At 42.9% G+C, this 19,577-nt stretch overlaps 1 protein-coding gene across 1 annotated transcript; it reads left to right on the forward strand.

The window, feature by feature from the left end:
- Window positions 1-775: 775 nt before the first annotated feature.
- Window positions 776-19,206, forward strand: LOC309531609 (acyl-CoA (8-3)-desaturase-like). Its single transcript, XM_082221197.1, has 12 exons — window positions 776-1,094; window positions 5,894-6,004; window positions 6,906-7,103; window positions 7,379-7,480; window positions 9,096-9,224; window positions 9,912-9,969; window positions 10,608-10,684; window positions 12,347-12,444; window positions 13,103-13,199; window positions 16,487-16,566; window positions 17,057-17,182; window positions 17,759-19,206. Exons 1-12 carry the CDS (start codon window positions 873-875, stop codon window positions 17,808-17,810), a joined length of 1,350 nt encoding a protein of 449 aa, XP_082077323.1. The 5' UTR covers window positions 776-872; the 3' UTR covers window positions 17,811-19,206.
- The last annotated feature ends 371 nt before the right edge of the window (window positions 19,207-19,577 follow it).

Consider the following 19,577-nt stretch of genomic DNA (forward strand, 5'->3'; position numbering starts at 1 on the left):
TGCATCTGGTTCTTCCTGCCTAAGAACTAAGATTCTGTGCCACAGGATTAAAATAGTAATGTTATCAACAAGACTGTCAAATCAAAATTGTCAAGTGGTTTCTTGACATTGCCATGTATTCATTGTGGATGGGGACAAATGAAAATATTCTCATTACTACTTAGTCAAGGAGGAGGTTGCTGGTATCACCATCAGCCATATACTGTTCCTCTACCATACTTGTCCCTATGGTTCCCCCAAATCTCTGCCTTTGGGGCTACCACTCAAGTGAGGGAAGCAATACTTTTGACTGAATAGAGTGAGGGCCTAATGCTGTGAAGTAGAGGTTACCACAATATAGAGCTATAGCAGATCACAAAGCCTAGGAATTCTAGACCAATACTCAAGGCTGTATCAGAGCAGAGATCACTAGCAATTAGTATGATTGGCATTACACAACATACAGCCACACATTGTGTGGTATAGAAATCACGCATTGTGTGGCTCAATAAATTCAAAGTGTTGGTGAGGATTACAGCACTTGTAGATAAAGGCTTTGTTAGAATGGGCTGTAGCTCTTGCACAATGCATAGCCCCAAAGGATAAAATGTTATGTATGCCAATGTGTTCATTGAATCTCATAAGAAGAATCATGAGCTGACATGACTGATGAAGGGTGACTCCTATGAAGCATTGCTGAAGAGCAAAATAAGACGGCTCTGAAAGAAAATGCCTGGAGCAATGGAATGGAAAGGGTGGTGTGTGCTGATGACAATAGGTGTCTATAAAAGCGGAGCACAGAGACACAGTTGCACCAACCTTTCCACTGGACAGAGTGGAAGCAGAGTAGTTAGCTGGAAAACTAAGCTGTGCATGCTCAGTGGACAGCCAGGATGCCTCCAGAGTCGGGCACTAGTGTGGGAAAGCCAGAACTTGCCTTGGGTGCCCCACAGTTTTTCACCTGGGAGGAGATAGGACTCCGCACAGGCAAGGGAGAATTCAAGGAGGAGAGATGGCTGGTAATCCGAAGGAAGATCTATGATATCAGCCAATTCCATTTGCGACACCCTGGAGGAACCCGTGTCATCAGCCATTATGCAGGACAAGATGCCACGGTGAGAGCTTGTAGTGGGGCCTGGGGACCCAGAGCATTTGGGAAGAACCATAGCTTAATGGCCAAACATCTGCTTTGTATTGTGGTTTCTTGTTAAGTTATGCTTAGGATTTCACCTTTCTCTATTTGCACAGCCTTATGCTCTCACAATAGCTTCCCAACCAAATTCATTCAGTGGTGTTTTCAGTGAAGCTGAAATTCATAAAGCACTGCCTATGATCAAGGGTAGCCTAAGAAAAGGCTATTTGGGTGGCATTCAGCTAAGCTTTACTCAGGGTAGACCCAATGAAATTAATGAACATGACTAGTTAGGTAAATTCATTTTAGTGGGTCTACATGGTGAGTTTGAAAGAAAACTTGTTTTCATTGAGCATTCTTGGTAAGGGGCATAATTTATGTCTTTTCATCTGCAGCTTGTTTTTTTATATATATAAAAAATAAACCCAATAAAGCAGGAAAATGAATGGGGATACCTTGATGAATTAAAGTTAGCACTGATAACATTTTACTTGGTTCGTGGTATGCAGCACACCTTTGAAATTAATCTCAAAAGAAATAACTAATAGTTTATTTCTGTTGCTAAAACGATGAGCATTATAACAACTAAAAATAGCATTCATGTTGGAAATGGCATAGCACCTGGACATGACCTAGATGTTTCTTAATCTCCTTTGATTGATTGCTTTTATTTCTATGATGCTTTTCATTCAAATGAATCTCAAAGTGGATTACAAGCAATAAAAAACCAATGACATAATAGAACGTCACAAATACAGCCAAAAACACAAAATTAACAAATCATCAATAAAACAATTACACGCTATAAAACACTATTCAAAAAACAGCAACTAAGAAATAAGCTAAGCATCACAATTACATCAGAAATCATTATCTAATTATTATGTGCAACCTAGAAGCTTGTTCTGTGGCCTACGCTAAACTGTCTGTGCCTGCCAATAATGTCTTGCTTTTGGAATCATGCCTACCTTTGGACGGCTCTGCTGTGTTTGACCCGACTTTGTCTCATGACTCTGGTTATTGGACCATGCCCACACTTGGATTGCCTCACTATGCTTGATGATCCACTGAATTAAATAGGAACTATGCAATTGTTCCCTTGTTCAGACTAGCAGGCAAGCAAGCTCTATACATTTTTATAGAGAAAAAGGTGTACCACACGACTTGTTCTGGCCTATGTATTCTTAACATTGACTCACTGCTGGTCTAGCTGGATCAGAGTTCTTCTTCTCCTCTGTAGATCGCTTGTAGCCGAGTAAGATTGTCTTCCATGAGCACGGTCTTAAAAGTGAGTCCGTAAGTGACTGTGGAGGCCAATTCTGGGTCCACATGTCCTTCCACAGTGGGGACATAGGTTTCAGGGAGGGAGTTGATCATGGTGTGGATTTGCCAAGTGTGCCTTCCTTTTAGCATGTTTCTCCCTTGCAACCGGAGTTTGAGTGTCTTCAAAGCCCATGACACCTTTGGTAACGGCTGTTCTCCAATTGGCGTGCTCACAGGCCAGTGTTTCCCAGTTGTCGGTGTTTATACTACATTTTTAAAGATTTGCCTTGAAAGAGTCTTTAAACCTCTTTTGTTGACCACCAGCACACTTTCTATTTTAAGTTCGGAATAGAGTAGTTGCTTTGGAAAATGATAATCAGGCATCTGAACAACATGACCAGTCCAACAAAGTTAATGTTGAAGGATCGTTGCTTCGACTCTGGTGATCTTTGCTTCTTCTAGTACACTGGCATTAGTTTGCCCGTCTTCCCAGTTGACGTGTACAATTTTTCAGCTATACTGTTGATGGAATATTTCGAAGGAGTTGGAGATGGCGTTTATAAGTGGTCCATGTTTCACAAGCATACAGTAAGGCTGGTAGTAAAATAGCTTTGTAAACAAGCGTTTTGGTTTCCGTGTGAATGTCCCAGTCCTCAAACACTCTGCACTTCATTTGGGAGAAAGCTGCACTCACAGAGCTCAGGCGATGCTGGTTTTGACATTAATGTTGGTCCTTGTGGAAAGATAACTGCCCACGTAGGTGAAGTGATCAACATTTTCCAATGTTGCACCATTGAGTTGGATTTGTGGTGCCGCAGAGGGGTTGTTTTGTGCTTGTTGGTGCAGCACTTTGGTTTTTTATTTTTGGATGTTGAGCAATAGGCCAAGCTTTTTGTAAGCTTCTGTGAAGATATTTAGGATGGTTTGGATTTCATCCTCTGAGTCTACATGCACCACGTTGTCATCAGCATACTGAAGCTCTATGACAGAAGTTTGGGTAACCTTACTCTTTGCTTTCAGCCTGCTCAGATTAAAGAGCTTTCCATCTGTTCGATATATGATTTCTACTCCAGAGGGAGTAGAACTTTTAAGAGTTTTTAGATTTGAGTTATGGTGCACAGAACAAGTCTGTCACTGACTGATGCTCCTCAGATGCCAGGATCAAAAATGATTGCCACCAGTGCATCTTGTTTTGTGGGTACTCAAGTGTATATACCCTTTTTCTAGAAGAAAAGCACTAATTAAAAATGTGGCACTTGCTTAACAACTTCATGGTGAGTGCTGGCACCCTTTCTCTAGAAGAAAAGGACTAATTGCAACCTGTTCATCATGTTTAGGGACAATTGAGCTATTATGACCAATAACTGTTGCTACAACTCCCCTCCAACCATTTATCTGAATAGCTTCCAAAACAATTTAAACCAGAAGTCATCAGGTTGTCTTTTTCCCTCTGCGTCTTTGAGGAGGGTAGAAAAGATGAAGAATGTGACCATTAGTAGTCCTCGTGTTTAAGTTCCTTTCACTCAGGCCAAGTGGGAAGGTTGAAAGCAGTTCACTTGCAGTCCACAGGGCAGGGCAAGCCGGAATGGAGAAGAAAATCTAAGTCCCCTGAAAGAGATATTCTCCTCCACACAATTCCCAAATGCAGAGCGCCACAGCCACACAGGACCATGACAGTTAGTCATGCACAAACTCCCACAACAAGAATCTCGTCACAGCACATGAGGAAATGCCCTAACGACATCTCTGGCTTCTGGGGTCTTCCCAGCATTGCACCAGACTCTGCTTTTCTCAGCCATGCAAACCAAATCAGTGGAGGACCTGGCTTGGCTGAGCTTGAGAGACCCAGCATATATCTGGGTACACCAGAAGGCAAAGTTCAGTACCCCAGCAACTTTGAAACAGAACTATGTTGCTTGTGAACTGCACGAGAAAATCAACATGCTGTACTCCTTTTTGAGAAGTCATCTGAATAAGAAAAGTATTGTATTTTTTTCAAGCTGTAAAGAGGTTCAGTATTTGTTGAGAGTCTTTTGCCATCTTCGACCCGGGCTCTCTGTACTGGCTCTTTGGGGCAAGCAGCAGCACATGAATAGAATGGAAGTCTACACTGATTTTGTGGCAAGAAATCAGCAGTTGTCTTTGCTACGGATCTTGCGGCTCGGGGGCTTGATTTCCCTGCTGTGAATTCGGTCATTCAGTTTGACTATCCAGAGGACACAAATACTCACATTCACAGAGTTGGCAGAAGAGCCTGGTACAAAGAAGGTGAGGAAACTCTCCCTGTGCTGCTTTCTTTGGAGGAAAAGTTTTACTCCCTTAAATCCGCCTCTGCTGGATGTTCAGGAGTGAGAGTGAGAGTGCAAAAATGCAGCTGGTTAATTTTAGAAGCTGGAGTTAGTGGTCTTACTTTGGGTGGTGGGGAGAGGGGGTTTTAGACAGCCATCTTTTAATGGATCCATCCACACCCAGTTCTGACTTTGTTTGAGATAGAATAAGATCGAAAGAGTATAGTGTAGGGTGTGTGTGATAATCTTGAGATAGCCAGCACCCCTCATTACTTCCCTGGACATCTCCCTGTTTCACCTTTAAGAGAGAGTCAGAGACAGAATGGTGTGGCTCTGGCCCTAACTATTGCTGATATGCCAGCCCAGAAACAAATGTCCCCAAGGGAATGCAGAAGAAAAAAAGCATTTCCCAACTGTTATCTTTACCCTAGTCTTGGAGTGCTTGGACTTATAGAATGATAACAGCAGCACACCCACACTTGAGAGAGGGAGCTATCAGCAAACTCAGGAAACTCAAGTGGGGGGGGGGGAGAGAATTGGGTGGGGAACCACTAATGAGAACCAGCACCAGCGGGGAAATTCTGTATGGAGTGGCCTTCCTATGTGCCTTATTTGACTTAACAGTGAACGGGTGAAATGTATGTCACTCCCAAATGTGTCACTGGGATTTTCTTTCATCATACATCTGCAAGAGGGAATTGCCCAAAGTTACACATCCCCCAGGCAAAATTCTCAGTATGTTGTCCTTTCTTAAGCTTCTCTTTATTTTTTTCACCTACTTTACCTCCATTCTCATTTCTCTCAGTCTTTCACAACAGTTCCTCCCCCTCATTTTACTGCGGCTTCTCCCCCCCCCTCACTGGCCCACAGAGGCCCTGTTACTTCCCCTTCCAAATGTCAAGTGGTATCTCCTTCCTTGTTCAGAATTTGTATTTATTTATTTAATAAAAATTATACACCACTTGACTGTTTTTTTAAAAAATAAAAAACCCTGATTGTACCTCCCTCCCCACTCTTGACTCCCAATCCCATCTGTCCAATGAACTGTAATTCCAAAATCACCCATCAGCCTGCATCACTGAGACTATCGGCCCTCAAGGAAGAGAACCAGCCAGCACCTTGTATCATTTGTTGTGAGCTCAAAACAAACTTCCCAGAATATCAGCTCCATCAGTTCAGCATAGCAGCCTCCTCCGTTTTACACCCTATTTTGTTCTCTCTGTGGTTTTAGGATGCTTTCACCGCTTTCCACAAGGATGAGGACTTAGTCAAGAAATACTTGAGCTCCCTACTAATTGGGGAGCTGGCACCTGATCAACCCAGCTGTGAACCAACCAAAAATGTGAGTTTCCCTCGCAACTTTCTTTTAAGGATATGTGGTGTGGCCAGCCTCAAGACATTTTGCTGCCTGGGAGGAAGGATAAGATGGCACCCTCTCCATTACACGTACTGAATATTGCTGGTCTGGAATCTGACCCATAGCTTCAGTGCTGGTGATGCTGGTGTCAGGACAGTGCCCATCTTCACACCTGTGACCTGTGGCCTCCGCAAGGCTATCTTAAGGGGCAGAGAGTAGGCTGCATGACATACACAGTTTTGTCTTCTGATAAGGGGAATTGCTGGGGGACTTAGGAGGAAATACGGGGGTCTGGTACTGCCCTGCCTCACCAACTCTGCCTAATGGTAGGAATAATGCTGTATATAACAAATACAGGAAATAAACAGTAGCTTGCAACTACAATTCTGTAACATGCTTAGCACATGTTCTAGTTGTGGCACCTAACTGGGTGTAGGACTCCCTTTGTGACCCTATAACCTTGCTCTCAACATCTTAAGTAATTGTGTCCTAGAGATCACTGAAGAATAGAAAACACACACTGAGCATGTGATTTTTCATGATGCTGCAGAAGCTCAGTATTTCAAATTATTAGAATGTAGCCAGCTGTCCTTTTGCAGACAATCCAAGCTACAAAGACGCCTACCCCTATGGAGAATCTGCTTGCTACAGCTTCCTCTTCATCCCTCACTGAAATGAAGATGGGGAGATAGTGGAGATGGGATTGTTTGCTTTTTTAACCTGTCCCTGGTTAGACACTGAGCTAAAGGAGATCCCCTGGTCTCACAGCCCCCCTGCTGGCTGGGTGCCTTCCAGAGTATGTTTCTGTGAGTAAGTCTGTTCCACACGCAGTCTGCATCATATATAACCACAGATAAGAGATATTAACTTTAGGCACCTCTCACAGGCAATGCTGGTCAATGATTTTCATGAGTTGCGCACCACAGTGAAGAGGATGGGACTCCTACAACCTCGTTTTCTCTTCTTCGGCTTCATGTTTCTGCATGCTTTCCTGCTAGATACTGCATCCTGGCTGACTATCCGGTATTTTGGAGTATCTTGGGTGCCCTTCCTTGTCGGTGTGGCACTGTTCACCATTGCACAGGTAATGTATTTGTGTCATGAAGATCTCTGGGGTGTTTCTCAGCACCTCCAGGATCAATGAACTGCTTTATGATTCATAGCATTCTCCCTAGCCACAATGCTGGAATTTTATTGTGTCAGTGGAATTTCATACTCTTTGTTGGCATTCTGGTCAATAAATTAGCACTGATGCTCCTGAGTTTATCGTGTAAAGCAGTAGCAGAATTCTTCACCATTTCTCAAATATATGGTGCCATACTGCATCACATTGTCCTAGCGTTGCTTTTTGCCTTCCAGATCCAGTATGCATTTTTACAACATGATCTTGGGCATCTTTCAGTCTTTCAGAAGGCCAAGTGGAACAGACCATTTCACTTCATTGTGATGGGAATATGTAAGGTAAAATGATATGCAAATGGATACAATGACAATGTCCCAATAGCAGTGCCCTCTTTGCACTTCACTGGGGGAAGAAGGATCATTTCTTGGGCTTATCTTGTGTGATTATAACAAGGATAATGAAAATAGCATTGATGATATGATGTTTCAAGCATTCAGTGTGCTTCAGATATGGGATCTCACTCATTCCTACAACAACTCTATTAGTATTGCCTCAGTCCATACTCAGGGGGCAAAGTGATGAAAAGCATGGTTTAAGGCTTAGTGGCTTCATGATTTTGGTGAGATTTGAACAGCTTGCTACACAACACCTGCTGTTGGGGCTAAAAGACTCTGGTGAAGGACTATGGCAACTCTTTCCCCTCACTTTGGCAGTAAGGGGGCTCTTTAGAATACCTCAGTTCATCATGGCTAAAGAATAATTTGGGTACTACCTAGCAGTGGATCCTGGTTCACTAGGAAGTAAAGAACAAATAAAGTCAAGGTACTAAATAAGCACTACGTATCTCCGTAACATAGATATCATCTTAAAACTTTACAAGAGTCTTTGGCCAATAGAATACACTGTTTCATGCCACCCTAATCTCTGAGCGGTGCAAGATTCCAGTGATTTCAGGCGCTTACTCAGGGTTCATGTTTCCATTTGGAAATGAGGCACAACAGAGACTGTGTTCTCTTTAGGCTATATGGTTTATTTACACACATGTATATATAACCTGAGTCTACAATTGAGGGGTTCACAGCATTAGCATCACAAGAGGGTCTTGTTTCTTCCATTGTCACAGCCTTGGATTCAGCATGGCTCTCTCTCTCTCTCTCCTTGCTGCTTTGCTTCTAGGTCATATCACTGCAAACTCCACTCTAAACTCAGGCCTTGTCCTTCCAACTAACCATGAGTTTGCTGTCTCGCATAGAGCCCCTTTCCTTTGTTTCCCTTAATGGCCCGTCAGCTAGTCGATCACCTCAACGCAGGAAGCTGGTCTGGCTTATATTTTAAAACTTGCGGGATCCAGGGAGCACACAGCCATCTAGGCCCAGCAGTGAGTGAGTTGGTAGTAGGCCAGGCCAGGGAGATGCTCTTCTGACCTGAAGAGAGCCATTACAGATCTGGAGCCTTCTGTAAGGACATACATTCAGCTGAGTGAGATAGATGGCACATCCTTCTTACTTCCAAAGTGAAACAATGTAATGCAATGTGTTTTTAATGTTCTACGCTGCTCTGGGATCTTCTGATAAAGGGAGCTATATAAATCGAATAAACAACAACAATGGGGGAGGGTTTTTTCCTCCCTCACACACATTATTATTTAGGATCAGAGAGTGAATTTTGAACGCTTGCCTTTAGATTGAAATATCAGAACTTAATAGTAACTCAACATGGCAGGAGATGAACTCACATGTGATGGTAGGAAATGGGAGGGTACAGGATGGTAAAGTTGTATCATGTGCCCCCGTTTTTGTTTTTTTAAAAACCAGCTGTAGTTGAGCAAATGTATACACCTAGATTTATTAATCTCTTATATTGTGCAATCTTTATACAGCAGGAATGAGTACAGTATGTAGCTCTACCCACGAATTAATGGTATATATGTGTGTGTTTTCATTATGTATGAAGGGTGGACCACCAAGCCAATGGAACTATATGCATAACCAGCATCATGCCAAACCCAACTGCTTCCGCAAGGACCCTGATCTAAATATGCACCCATTTTTGTTCAGCCTGGGAAAGGCACTCTCAGTGGAGGTGAGCAGAAGACCTGGGAGTGACTCAAATCATAGAAAAGGGAACACCTTGTTAACAGAATCCATACTCTTAGTGAGCAACCTGGGAAGAAAGGAAGCATGCCATCTCCAGGACACAGCTTTAGTGCTCCTTCCTGCAGCTCATGTTGTTGATGGGCTGTTTATACCATTAGATTAGTTTCTTATTTTCCTTATTTCTAGATGGCATCTGTTCTGCTCATGACAGGGTGGAGTGGGAGTGCAGAAATGGATATAGCCTTCTGGCCATCCCTCCACATATCCCTTTGACAGGCCAAGCTGTTGGTCACCTGATGGCAGGTGACAGCAGGTGATTTAAAGTTTCAGCTGTGGCTGAAGGAAGAAAGATTCTTCCTTTGTGTCCCTGGATTCAAGCCACAGCTGCGAAGTCGTAAGGATGACACCTCACGTGCTTTGAGGTTTGCCCAGAACTGCTTAACAAGCCAACCTCTGAGGCCTGGTGGGCTCAATGGTGGAGAACCTCTGGCCTGTAGGCTCCCAAAATAGGGTGCCATCACTGAGAAGACCCTACTATGTATAAGGTCTCCTCCCCAATTGGACTCATTAGAGCTAACACAAGGATCCCTATTGTAATGAATGGAAGTTGGCACTCAGAAAGTTTATATATGGTTGTCAGCTTAACCATGTTGCTTCTCCTCTCCATCTGCAGCTTGGCAAGAAGAAAAAGAAATACATGCCTTACCAGCACCAGCACATATACTTCGCCCGTGAGTGTCCCTGCCATTTTATTATAATTATAATAATAATATATTATTTATACCCCGCTCATCTGGCTGGGTTTCTCCAGCTACTCTGGGCAGCTCCCAACAGAATATTAAAACATGATAAAACATCAAACATTAAAAACTTCCTTAAACAGGGTTGCCTTCAGATGTCTTCTAAAAGTCAAATAGATGTTTGTTTCCTTGACATCTGATGGGAGGGCATTCCACAGGGAGGGCGCCACTACCAAGAAGGCCCTCTGCCTGGTTCCCTATAATCTTAGTTATCATAGTGAGGGAACCGCCAGAAGGCTCCAGGAGATGGACCTCAGGAGTATGGGTCTGGAAATTGCAACCTTTAGTAAAGCCATGCCTTGTGGATGAAAACAATGGCATTATTATTGGGTGACATAAATTTTTTTGACAAAAGTTTTAGATGGATGATTTGCTGAAAATATGGAATTCTATTTTAAGATATTTTTTTATTATTATTATTATTATTATTATTATTATTATTATTATTATTATTATATATATTACTACTACTATTTGGCCAGTATGACCAGAGATGGATAGATAGATAGGCTGTATTGAGTTTGGGTGATTTACATCTTTGTAATGTTCTTGTTTTCTGATTTCACTAGTCTTAGCTCCGTTGACCTTCGTTTTATACGTCCAGTTTGCTGTATTGCGTTTCGCATTTCAAAGGAAAAATTGGCTGGTAAGTCACCTGCATATTTGCAGTGGTTTCTCCTCTGGATAAGTCTGTTTGGGGACGGGTATAAGACCGAGCAGGAACAGTGGCAGTATGCAGGGAGCGGGGAGAAAGGTAGGGTCCTGACACTTCCTTTCGCTCTCTGGTGCTATTGTACGCTGCCGTGCAGTGAGCTAAGGCAACTGGGAAGTCATCGTTCTCTGCATACCTTGGAAGATCTACATCTCCTATGAGGCAGCTTTGGGCCTGTTGACTATGTAGTGCATCAGGACACCAGAGAAACAGGGGAAGAGGCAGATCTCCGTCCCCTGCATTCCGTGTTGCTCCTGCTGTCATGGGCTGGTAATGCTTTAGGGCAGGTATAGGCAACCTAAGGCCCGGAGGCCGGATGTGGCCCAATCGCCTTCTCAATCTGGCCCGTGGACGGTCCGGGAATCAGCATGTTTTTACATGAGTAGAATGTGTGCTTTTATTTAAAATGCATCTCTGGGTTATTTGTGGTGTTTTTGTCAGTGTTTGTAAAAAGCAAAAAAAAAGAAGGAAAGGGTTCTGACCTCCCTTTGTCTCCTCAGCCTGGTCCTTGGACCCTTGTCGGCACAAAAGAGTCCACGAGAAAAGTCCTTGCAGAGTTTTATTCTTAAAGGTCCTTGTGCAAAACACGACAGAATAACTATACACACCAGCACCAACCAACCCAAACACCAGCCACAGCAACAAACTAACATTTCTCACTTATATATACAACTTGGTGCAGACCGCTGAGTCATGCTGACCCAGCTTTATTCGCATTAAAGAAACAGTGGCCATTTTAGCCGTGACAGTTTTTACATGAGTAGAATGTGTGCTTTTATTTAAAATGCATCTCTGGGTTATTTGTGGGGCATAGGAATTTGTTCATTCCCACCACCCCAAATACAGTCCGGCCCACCACATGATCTGAGGGACAGTGGACCAGCCCACGGCTGAAAAAGGTTGCTGACACCTGCTTTAGGGGGAAGTGGGAAGATTTGGAGGCTGGTGGGGAGGATGGGTGAAAATATGGGAATTCTTCTCTGGCTTTGAGTTTTATCTGAGCTTGAGAAGAACTTCTGGTGCCTGAAGATAATAATAATAATAATAATAATAATAATAATAATAATAATAATAATAATAATAATAATAAATAATTTATTTATACCCAGCCGCCACTCTGGGCGGCTTCCAACAAAATCTTAAAATACAATAGTCTATTAAACATTAAAAGCTTCCCTAAACAACCTCTGAATCTTGTATCTGAGCCTGAGATTAGTGAGCTTCCCTGGGATCTCTGATTTGAACACCCTCCTAACAAAAAGCTTGGGTGTCATCAGCAGATGAGAGGGATAAAAATCCCTTCCATGAATTATTCTGGGAATTCTTTTCACTTTGAAGAGAAATGTAGCTTCCTGTAGAAAATCTGCCTGGCCCATCAGATTCAGTCTTGTCCCATCTTGACCATTACTGATCCCCTTCATGCCCTTTCCTTTTTTCATGACAGCATCCCTGGATGTTCCCATGCATGCAAACAGTGCTCTTCATCCATATTTTGTTATGGCCTTTGTGTTCTCCATAGTTGTTGCATACAGTTAGTAGATCTGAAATGAAGGACCTGGCAACTGTTTTCTAACCTATTTTTCCCCCCTTTGGCAGGAGTTTGCTTTCATGATGCTTTACTATGTCCGCGTCTGTCTCATGTATGTTCCTTTAATGGGATTTAAGACCTTCATGGCATACTACTGGTTGGCCAGGTAATAGTTCTTCTGGCTTCTGCTTTTTCTGCTCTACAGGCTTTCCTTAATTTATGAGTTGTGTGTTCAGAATACATGCTCTCTTCATGTAGAAACTGGCTCCTACATATGTCAAAGCCTCATACCACAATGACACAGAAGCAGTCCAGGAAGGTGCCTCACAGGAGAGACTGTGCCTCCTCTAGTGGTTACTCTAAACAGGTGGTTTCTAGATGCCCCCGGAGTCACCCATGGACCAATTGAAAATTGTTGAGTGTCTTCAAGGACCACTTAATGAATATTCTGCCTGTTGTAGTAATTGTGATACACCGTGTGAGATGTCGAATGGTTTTTAATTTCATCTTTACAGTCATTTTGCAAACCACCTGATTGAAGCTTATGAACAACTGTTCGGAAACCCCTGCTCTAAATGGCTTTTGGTCTCATGTAGGGTTGAGGAACCAGCGGGCCTCTGGATGTTCCTGGACTCCAACTCCCATCATTCCATGCTAGTTGAGGCTCATGGGAGTTAGAGTCCAACAGCATGTGGTGGGTTACTGGTTTCCCATCCCTGATCTAGTGATTTCAAAGCAAAATAAAAAGAAGGTTTGTGGCCTCTATGTGTTTACCTTTAGCTTATCTGGATAGTGGTTGTTAGCATTGTTGCTTGTCTGCCTAGGTTCCTAGAAAGCTCTTGGTTTCTCTGGATCTCGCAGATGAACCACATTCCAATGAACATTAACTATGACCAGAATTTAGACTGGGTATCTGCCCAGGTAAGATAACTACTGCTTTTATCTTCATCTTTCTTTCATATAACAAGCTCATTCCTGAATATATTTGGGCACAGGGAAGGAGACACCTAACGAACCACATCAACTAAAGCCCTGCACAAGGATTTTGGCTTGTGCAATGGGGCTTTCCCATTCCACCCACCCCACCCCTCCTGAAATTGGCTCAAGGGGGCTGGGGACAGTGGGCTGATGAAGAGGGGAGGTTATTCCATTTGGCAAGCCGCAATGCTTGTGCAAACAGAATGTTTGGAAGAGCATCATGCTGAAGTCCACTCTTAGTATTGTATATTGTTGTAACCTGCCCTGGAACCTTAGATGAAGGGTGGGTTAATATTAACAATACGGGCAACTCTCAATGTTTCCAGGGGTTATGGTCCAGGGATTGTGCATAAAGCCAAAATCGTGTATTGTCAAAACAGATTGGGTGCAATGACTGGTGGAATTGCCAAAGTCCCCCCCGCCCGGATGTCCACCTTCTTTCTACCCCTTTTTGAATTATATATATATATATGGAAGAACATAAAGCTGAATGTGCACAAGTTAAATGCATGTAAGTTACAAGTTACCTGTAAGTTGCAAGTCACCAAAATGGCCTTGGCCCAGTATACCTAAAGGAGCGTCTCCACCCCCCATCATTCTGCAGCCTCCCAGAGTAGCTGGGAAAGTCAGATGAGCAGGGTATAAATAATAAATAATAAATAATAATAATAATAATAATTACTACTACTACTACTACTATTATTATTACTATTGCTACTATATAATGGTACAGGCTGCTGGCCTGGGCAATGTATCGATACATCACCTAGGACTGGTTTGGGAGCCAGAGTGCGATGGCGCCTTCACCTGGCAGTATATCATGGGTGGGGCTTGCCTGCACCTGACTCTGTCTTCTGCCAGCACCTGGCGGAAGAAACTGTTAGGAGGCACCCTGTGAGACACCTGGGTGAAATTGCCGCCGCTCCCACCGAGGGAGCTGAGGCGGTTTCACCCTGGTGCCTCGTGGGGCTGGGACCATTGCAGCTTGTTCCTCTGCTTTTCAACATCGTGATGTATCACTATGCAGTGATACCTCAGTTGTTGAACGCTTCGAAAGTCGAACATTTTGGCTTTTGAACGCCGACAACCCGGAAGTGAATGTTTCCGTTTTTGAACGTGCCTCGGAAGTTGAACGGCTTCTGAGGCACGTTTCTCCATTTTTTCAATGGGTTTTGCCCACCGCCCATTGCGCCTCGGTTGTCAAACGTTTTGGAAGTTGAACAATCTTCCAGAACAGATTACATTCGACAACCGAGATACCACTGTCTTGTGATAGTTGGCTGGTGATACATCGCAATGTTGGAAAGCTGACAACACCCAGCCCTACAGACTGCATTGCAAATCCTTCCTTTCCATTGTCTACTAAGGCACATAATTTAGCCAATAAAGATAGACATCATAAGATCATAGAGACACTAATGCCAGATTATTTATCATCTTGCTTGCTCCCTAAGGCTAAGCAAATGCCAAATCTTTATGTTGTGGTTTCCCATACAGCTAATAATAATAGTAATAATAGTAATAATAGTAATAATAATAATAATAATAATAATAATAATAATAATAATAAATAAATAAATAAATAAATAAATAAATTTTTATTTATATCCTGCCCTTCCTGGTTCAGAAACTGGGCTCAGGACGGCTAACAACAAATTTAAAACACTTAATTGTGATACAAAAAACCCAGCATAAAATACAGTATAAAAGCGAGAATGACAATGAATTCAAAGTTCAAAAATCAATTTAGGGGAAAATCCATCCAATAAACATTAGATGATCACTAGGGCTAGCTGGTTAAATTAGTCCTATTTGGGCCAGTGAGGAGGCCAGGGGAGAATTAGCTGTGGGATCCCAGAGTGGGTACTCTTCATAAAAAGGGGAGTGGGAAGAAGGAATACCTGAAGGAGCGTCTCCACCCCCATCGTTCTGCCCGGACACTGAGGTCCAGCGCCGAGGGCCTTCTGGCGGTTCCCTCATTACGAGAAGCGAAGCTACAGGGAACCAGGCAGAGGGCCTTTTCGGTGGTGGCGCCCGCCCTGTGGAATGCCCTCCCATTGGATGTCAAGGTGATGGACAACTACCTGACATTCAGAAGACATCTTAAGGCGGCCCTATTCAGGGAAGCTTTTAATGTATGATATTTTAGTGTTTTTTGGTTTCTGTGGAAGCCGCCCAGAGTGGCTGGGGAAACCCAGCCAGATGGGCGGGGTACAAATAATAAATTATTATTATTATTATTATTATTATTATTATTATTATTATTATTATTATCAGATGAATTAAATTAACCTTTGCCCTCTATTCAGTTCACATTTCAAGTTAACCTACCTAATTTGCATTTTCTGAAACAATAGGAAAACCAAAAAAGTCATCTTTCAAAATCCACACTTTTCTGAATTTTTCAATGCAGTTCTCCCGCCGAATAATGGTTACAAAAGTGGATTTACTGGGATAAAAGTGTCTATTAAAAGGCATGTGTTCATGAAAATAACATACAAAACTGCATCATATTACAGGAAACTGCATTGCAAAATGTGTATATTAAGTAGAATTGCATACAAATGTGAATATTAAGAGAAATTTGTATTAAAATGCTGGTGAATGTCCATGAGGACTTTTTAAAAATAAAAATCACAAACTGATGTGGAAATAGAGGAAATTGAACTTAAGAGTGAGAAAATAAGAAACAGAAAGAAACCAAAATTGGCAGATTCACCTATTCCTACTTCCCAGTGCAATTAATTCACTATAAAAGTTATTTTCCTTCTTGTATAAGAAAATTGTGTGTTGATCAGTGGCTCTTAATGCTGCTTTTATAGTGCTTAAATAGATCTTTTGGTGCACTCTGAGGACACCAATAATATAGTGGAAATAACAGAGGAACATGGGAAAGAGTCCAAAGTTTCTCTGAAGTTTCTTCAACCTGCTACAGAGAAAACACACTTTCCAGTTGAAAAACAACTTGCCTCTTCAGCAGTGCATGCACCAAAATTCCACAGTGTACATAGTTCTCCACTCGTGATTATAGCCTATTTTCATCATGGTCACACAGCACAGATGCAGTTGTTGAGTTCTGATTCAGAAGTTTTTTTTAGTGGCCTCACATGTGGTACCAACAATTAAAGGAAACCCACAAAGAACAATTAAAAACAGTAGTATGCAGTACAACAAAGGTTAAATGAAGGAATATGGTGTGTTGAAAATGCACATTCCTCTTTCTCACTCAGCTTGCAGCAACGTGTAATGTGGATCAATCCCTGTTCAATGACTGGTACACAGGACACCTAAACTTCCAGATTGAGCACCAGTGAGTCAAAACATACTCTTTTATGAATGTATGTGGGAGAGCCCCTAATAGAACTAATGGACCACCCCCAAATCCTGAATGTTACATCATGTGATTTTGCTCCACAGTTCCACCCCCCCCCCAGCAAAAAACAAAACAAAACCACTTTTCCCGGGCACAGTACCCAAAAATGTGTGTTCTGGGGCACAGTGTAAGATCACGACTCCAGAAAAAAGTGCTTTTTTAAAGGGGGAAATCATGCCGCAAAATCATGCAAGAGCATAGCAGCCAAAATGGCTGCCATTCTCTCATGATAAAAAATGTCCCTGTTTTTCTGGGACACTTGCATGATACACAGCCACGTTATCTGGGGCTGATGGAAGTTGTACTCCTAAACATCTGGAGAGCACCAGTTCATGGAAGGCTGAACTGGGCAGGACTGGGATGATTTTGGCTCACGTAAGGTTCTCTGCTAGCTGCTTGACCCCATTTATCCCTCTTTTCATCACAGCCTTTTCCCAACGATGCCTCGCCACAATTATTGGAAGGTCGCTCCTCTGGTGAAATCCCTCTGTGCCAAGCATGGCATTAAGTACCAATGCAAGCCCCTGCTCACGGCTTTTGCAGATATATTGCAGTAAGTGTCAATTAACTGAAGGAGGATCAGTGTGGTAGGATCAATTGGGGAGTGGGGAATCAAGTGGGGGAAATCCTACTGGGCTTGGAGCCTACATGTAAAGTGGAAGCAATAAACAGCTTATTCCAGTCAGGGCAATTGCCTGAACAGCTTTCAGTGGGTCCCACTTGCAACCCTGTGAAAGATGTCTTAGCAAGGTTAAAAATGACTGTCAAGGAACCCCCCTGGAACATTAAGCAATCCTTAAAGGTTGCAAAGTTGGCTCTGTGATCACATGTTCCTACATGGCTGTGGAGCAGCAGAAGCTCCAGGGAAGTTAGCCTTGGGGTCTGAGGATGATGGGAGAGCCACATCCTTAAGCCAGGAGGATACAGAAGGGGCTTCCGAAGTTTTCCCTCCCCAAGTCGGGCAACCTGTGATGTGTCCAAGTCTGAATCCCCCTCAGTCAGGGCAATGCTGTGACCCAGATTTAGAGGACATGACAGACAGCAGCACTGGTAGGGTATGGAAGAGATAACTCTTGTGAAATGTTGCTGTCTGTGTTTCATGAGGCCATTCCCGCCTTTCCTTCTGCAGCTCTCTGAAGAAGTCAGGGGAGCACTGGCAAGATGCCTATCTCCATGCATAAGAAGAGGAAGGTCCTCAGGAACGAATCTTCTCCTGCCACCATCTGACGCTGCTGGGGAAATGGGAAAAAGCAGCCTTGGAAAGCATAACTTTGAGTGGGGATTAGCTAGATCCTAATGAAACTGTGAATGGGTGTTTTTCTCTTTCTTTCGCACAGGCAGGGATGAGCTGAACCTGGGACATTTAGCTCTAGAAACTTTGAGAAACTCCAAGGAGATTGGGAAAGGCAAATCAACGCAGAGGGTGCTTTGCTTTTAGTGATTAGTCAGCCTGCATGGCAACAGATACACCACTGACACAGCAGCTGATCAGCCTCAACCCACTCTGGGTGCATCCATCCCAAAGCTTTTCTTCTGCAGCCAATCCTTGGGAAGACTTTGCATGGATAATCCTTTCAGAACGACATGTTCTAGACAGATGAACTCTCCTGGCTCTGATCCACCAAGTTACAGTGGCCTCAGGAGCACCACAGTGCCTTGCAAATCAGTTTGCCCAAGAACATTTTGGCTTGTGTTGACACAGGGCTAGCACTTAAATGACAGGTCATGTCAAGGATACCATGTAGAAGGCACTCAGTTTCCATACCTGAAACATACTGCCCAAACCAAATTAGAACACATTCTTCTTTTGGGGCACAACCTCCTCTCCTTCAGGCAGGTAACATTACTGAACTAAGGCAGGTTCATAAATGACTTGTTGCTGTATAGTAGAGAAGACCTACTGACTCTGACAGAGAAGCTGTCCCTGATATGCAGTGTAAGCCAGGAGCAGAGGACACTTTGTGTTCATTTGCCTTTTTTATTTTAAGCGTGGGGTATCTGATGGAGAATTTGCACAGTTGGAAAATCTGGGAAATCTGCTTTTTTTAACAAAAGACCTATCTTTTGTTAGGTCTTTTGGGGATGCCAGGGATTATTAAAAACCATAGCCTTTGCCATTTTCTTGATAAGAGGTGCATTGCTTCTTAAGCATGAAGAAAGGCCTGTGGAGAAGATCGGGGACAACATTAGTTTTGGAGACCTATGCTGGCATGTGAGATGTCCTGGTGATGGATCCAGCCTCTTGGTCCCCTAGCGGCTGCATGCCTCTTCTCCAGGGCATCAACCTGGACACTGAGGGCACAAACTAAGGCCATGTGTTTGGGCCTTGCCCAAAGCCACCAAGAACTTCTGCTCTTGATAGTGCATCACTCTGTTGTATGTAAGAGTTCCATGGTTATCAGTAAATGAAGTCACATGATGTAAATATGACTGCCATAACCATGTGTAAAAGTGGATTCCATATTCATCACATCCAGTAATAAATCAGGACCTGTGGCTGTTACTTAAATGCATAACAGTGCTTTGATACTTTGTAATCATGAAACAATTTCCTATTTCAATGAAACAGAATATTCATGAGCAGCTGCATGTAGTTTTTGTTCTTCAAACTATCTGTTTAAAACTGATTTGAGGGCATGCGTGATGGAGTTATGTTTCATCAAGTTAATATTCCTATTAAATTATGAAGCACCATTCATGTTGAATCAATCGTCTCAAACAATGCAACCTTTTCCAGTAATTGTATTGGGAACTCCTGCCAAAAATGTTCTCTTGTTCAATCACATTGCCCTCCTTTGCAACATCATGTAGCCCAAATCGGATTGACTCTGCTATGTGGCACCATTCCAGTCAAGTTGCAATCCCTGCCTGGCTGAATCATACATCAGATAAGCCAGAAAAGATGGAAAAGAAGCCAAAACAGGCAGCAGTTAGGAATAACAATGGCA

Source organism: Podarcis vaucheri (assembly GCF_965113315.1).
Source record: "Podarcis vaucheri genome assembly, chromosome: 1".
Classification (NCBI taxonomy): domain Eukaryota; kingdom Metazoa; phylum Chordata; class Lepidosauria; order Squamata; family Lacertidae; genus Podarcis; species Podarcis vaucheri.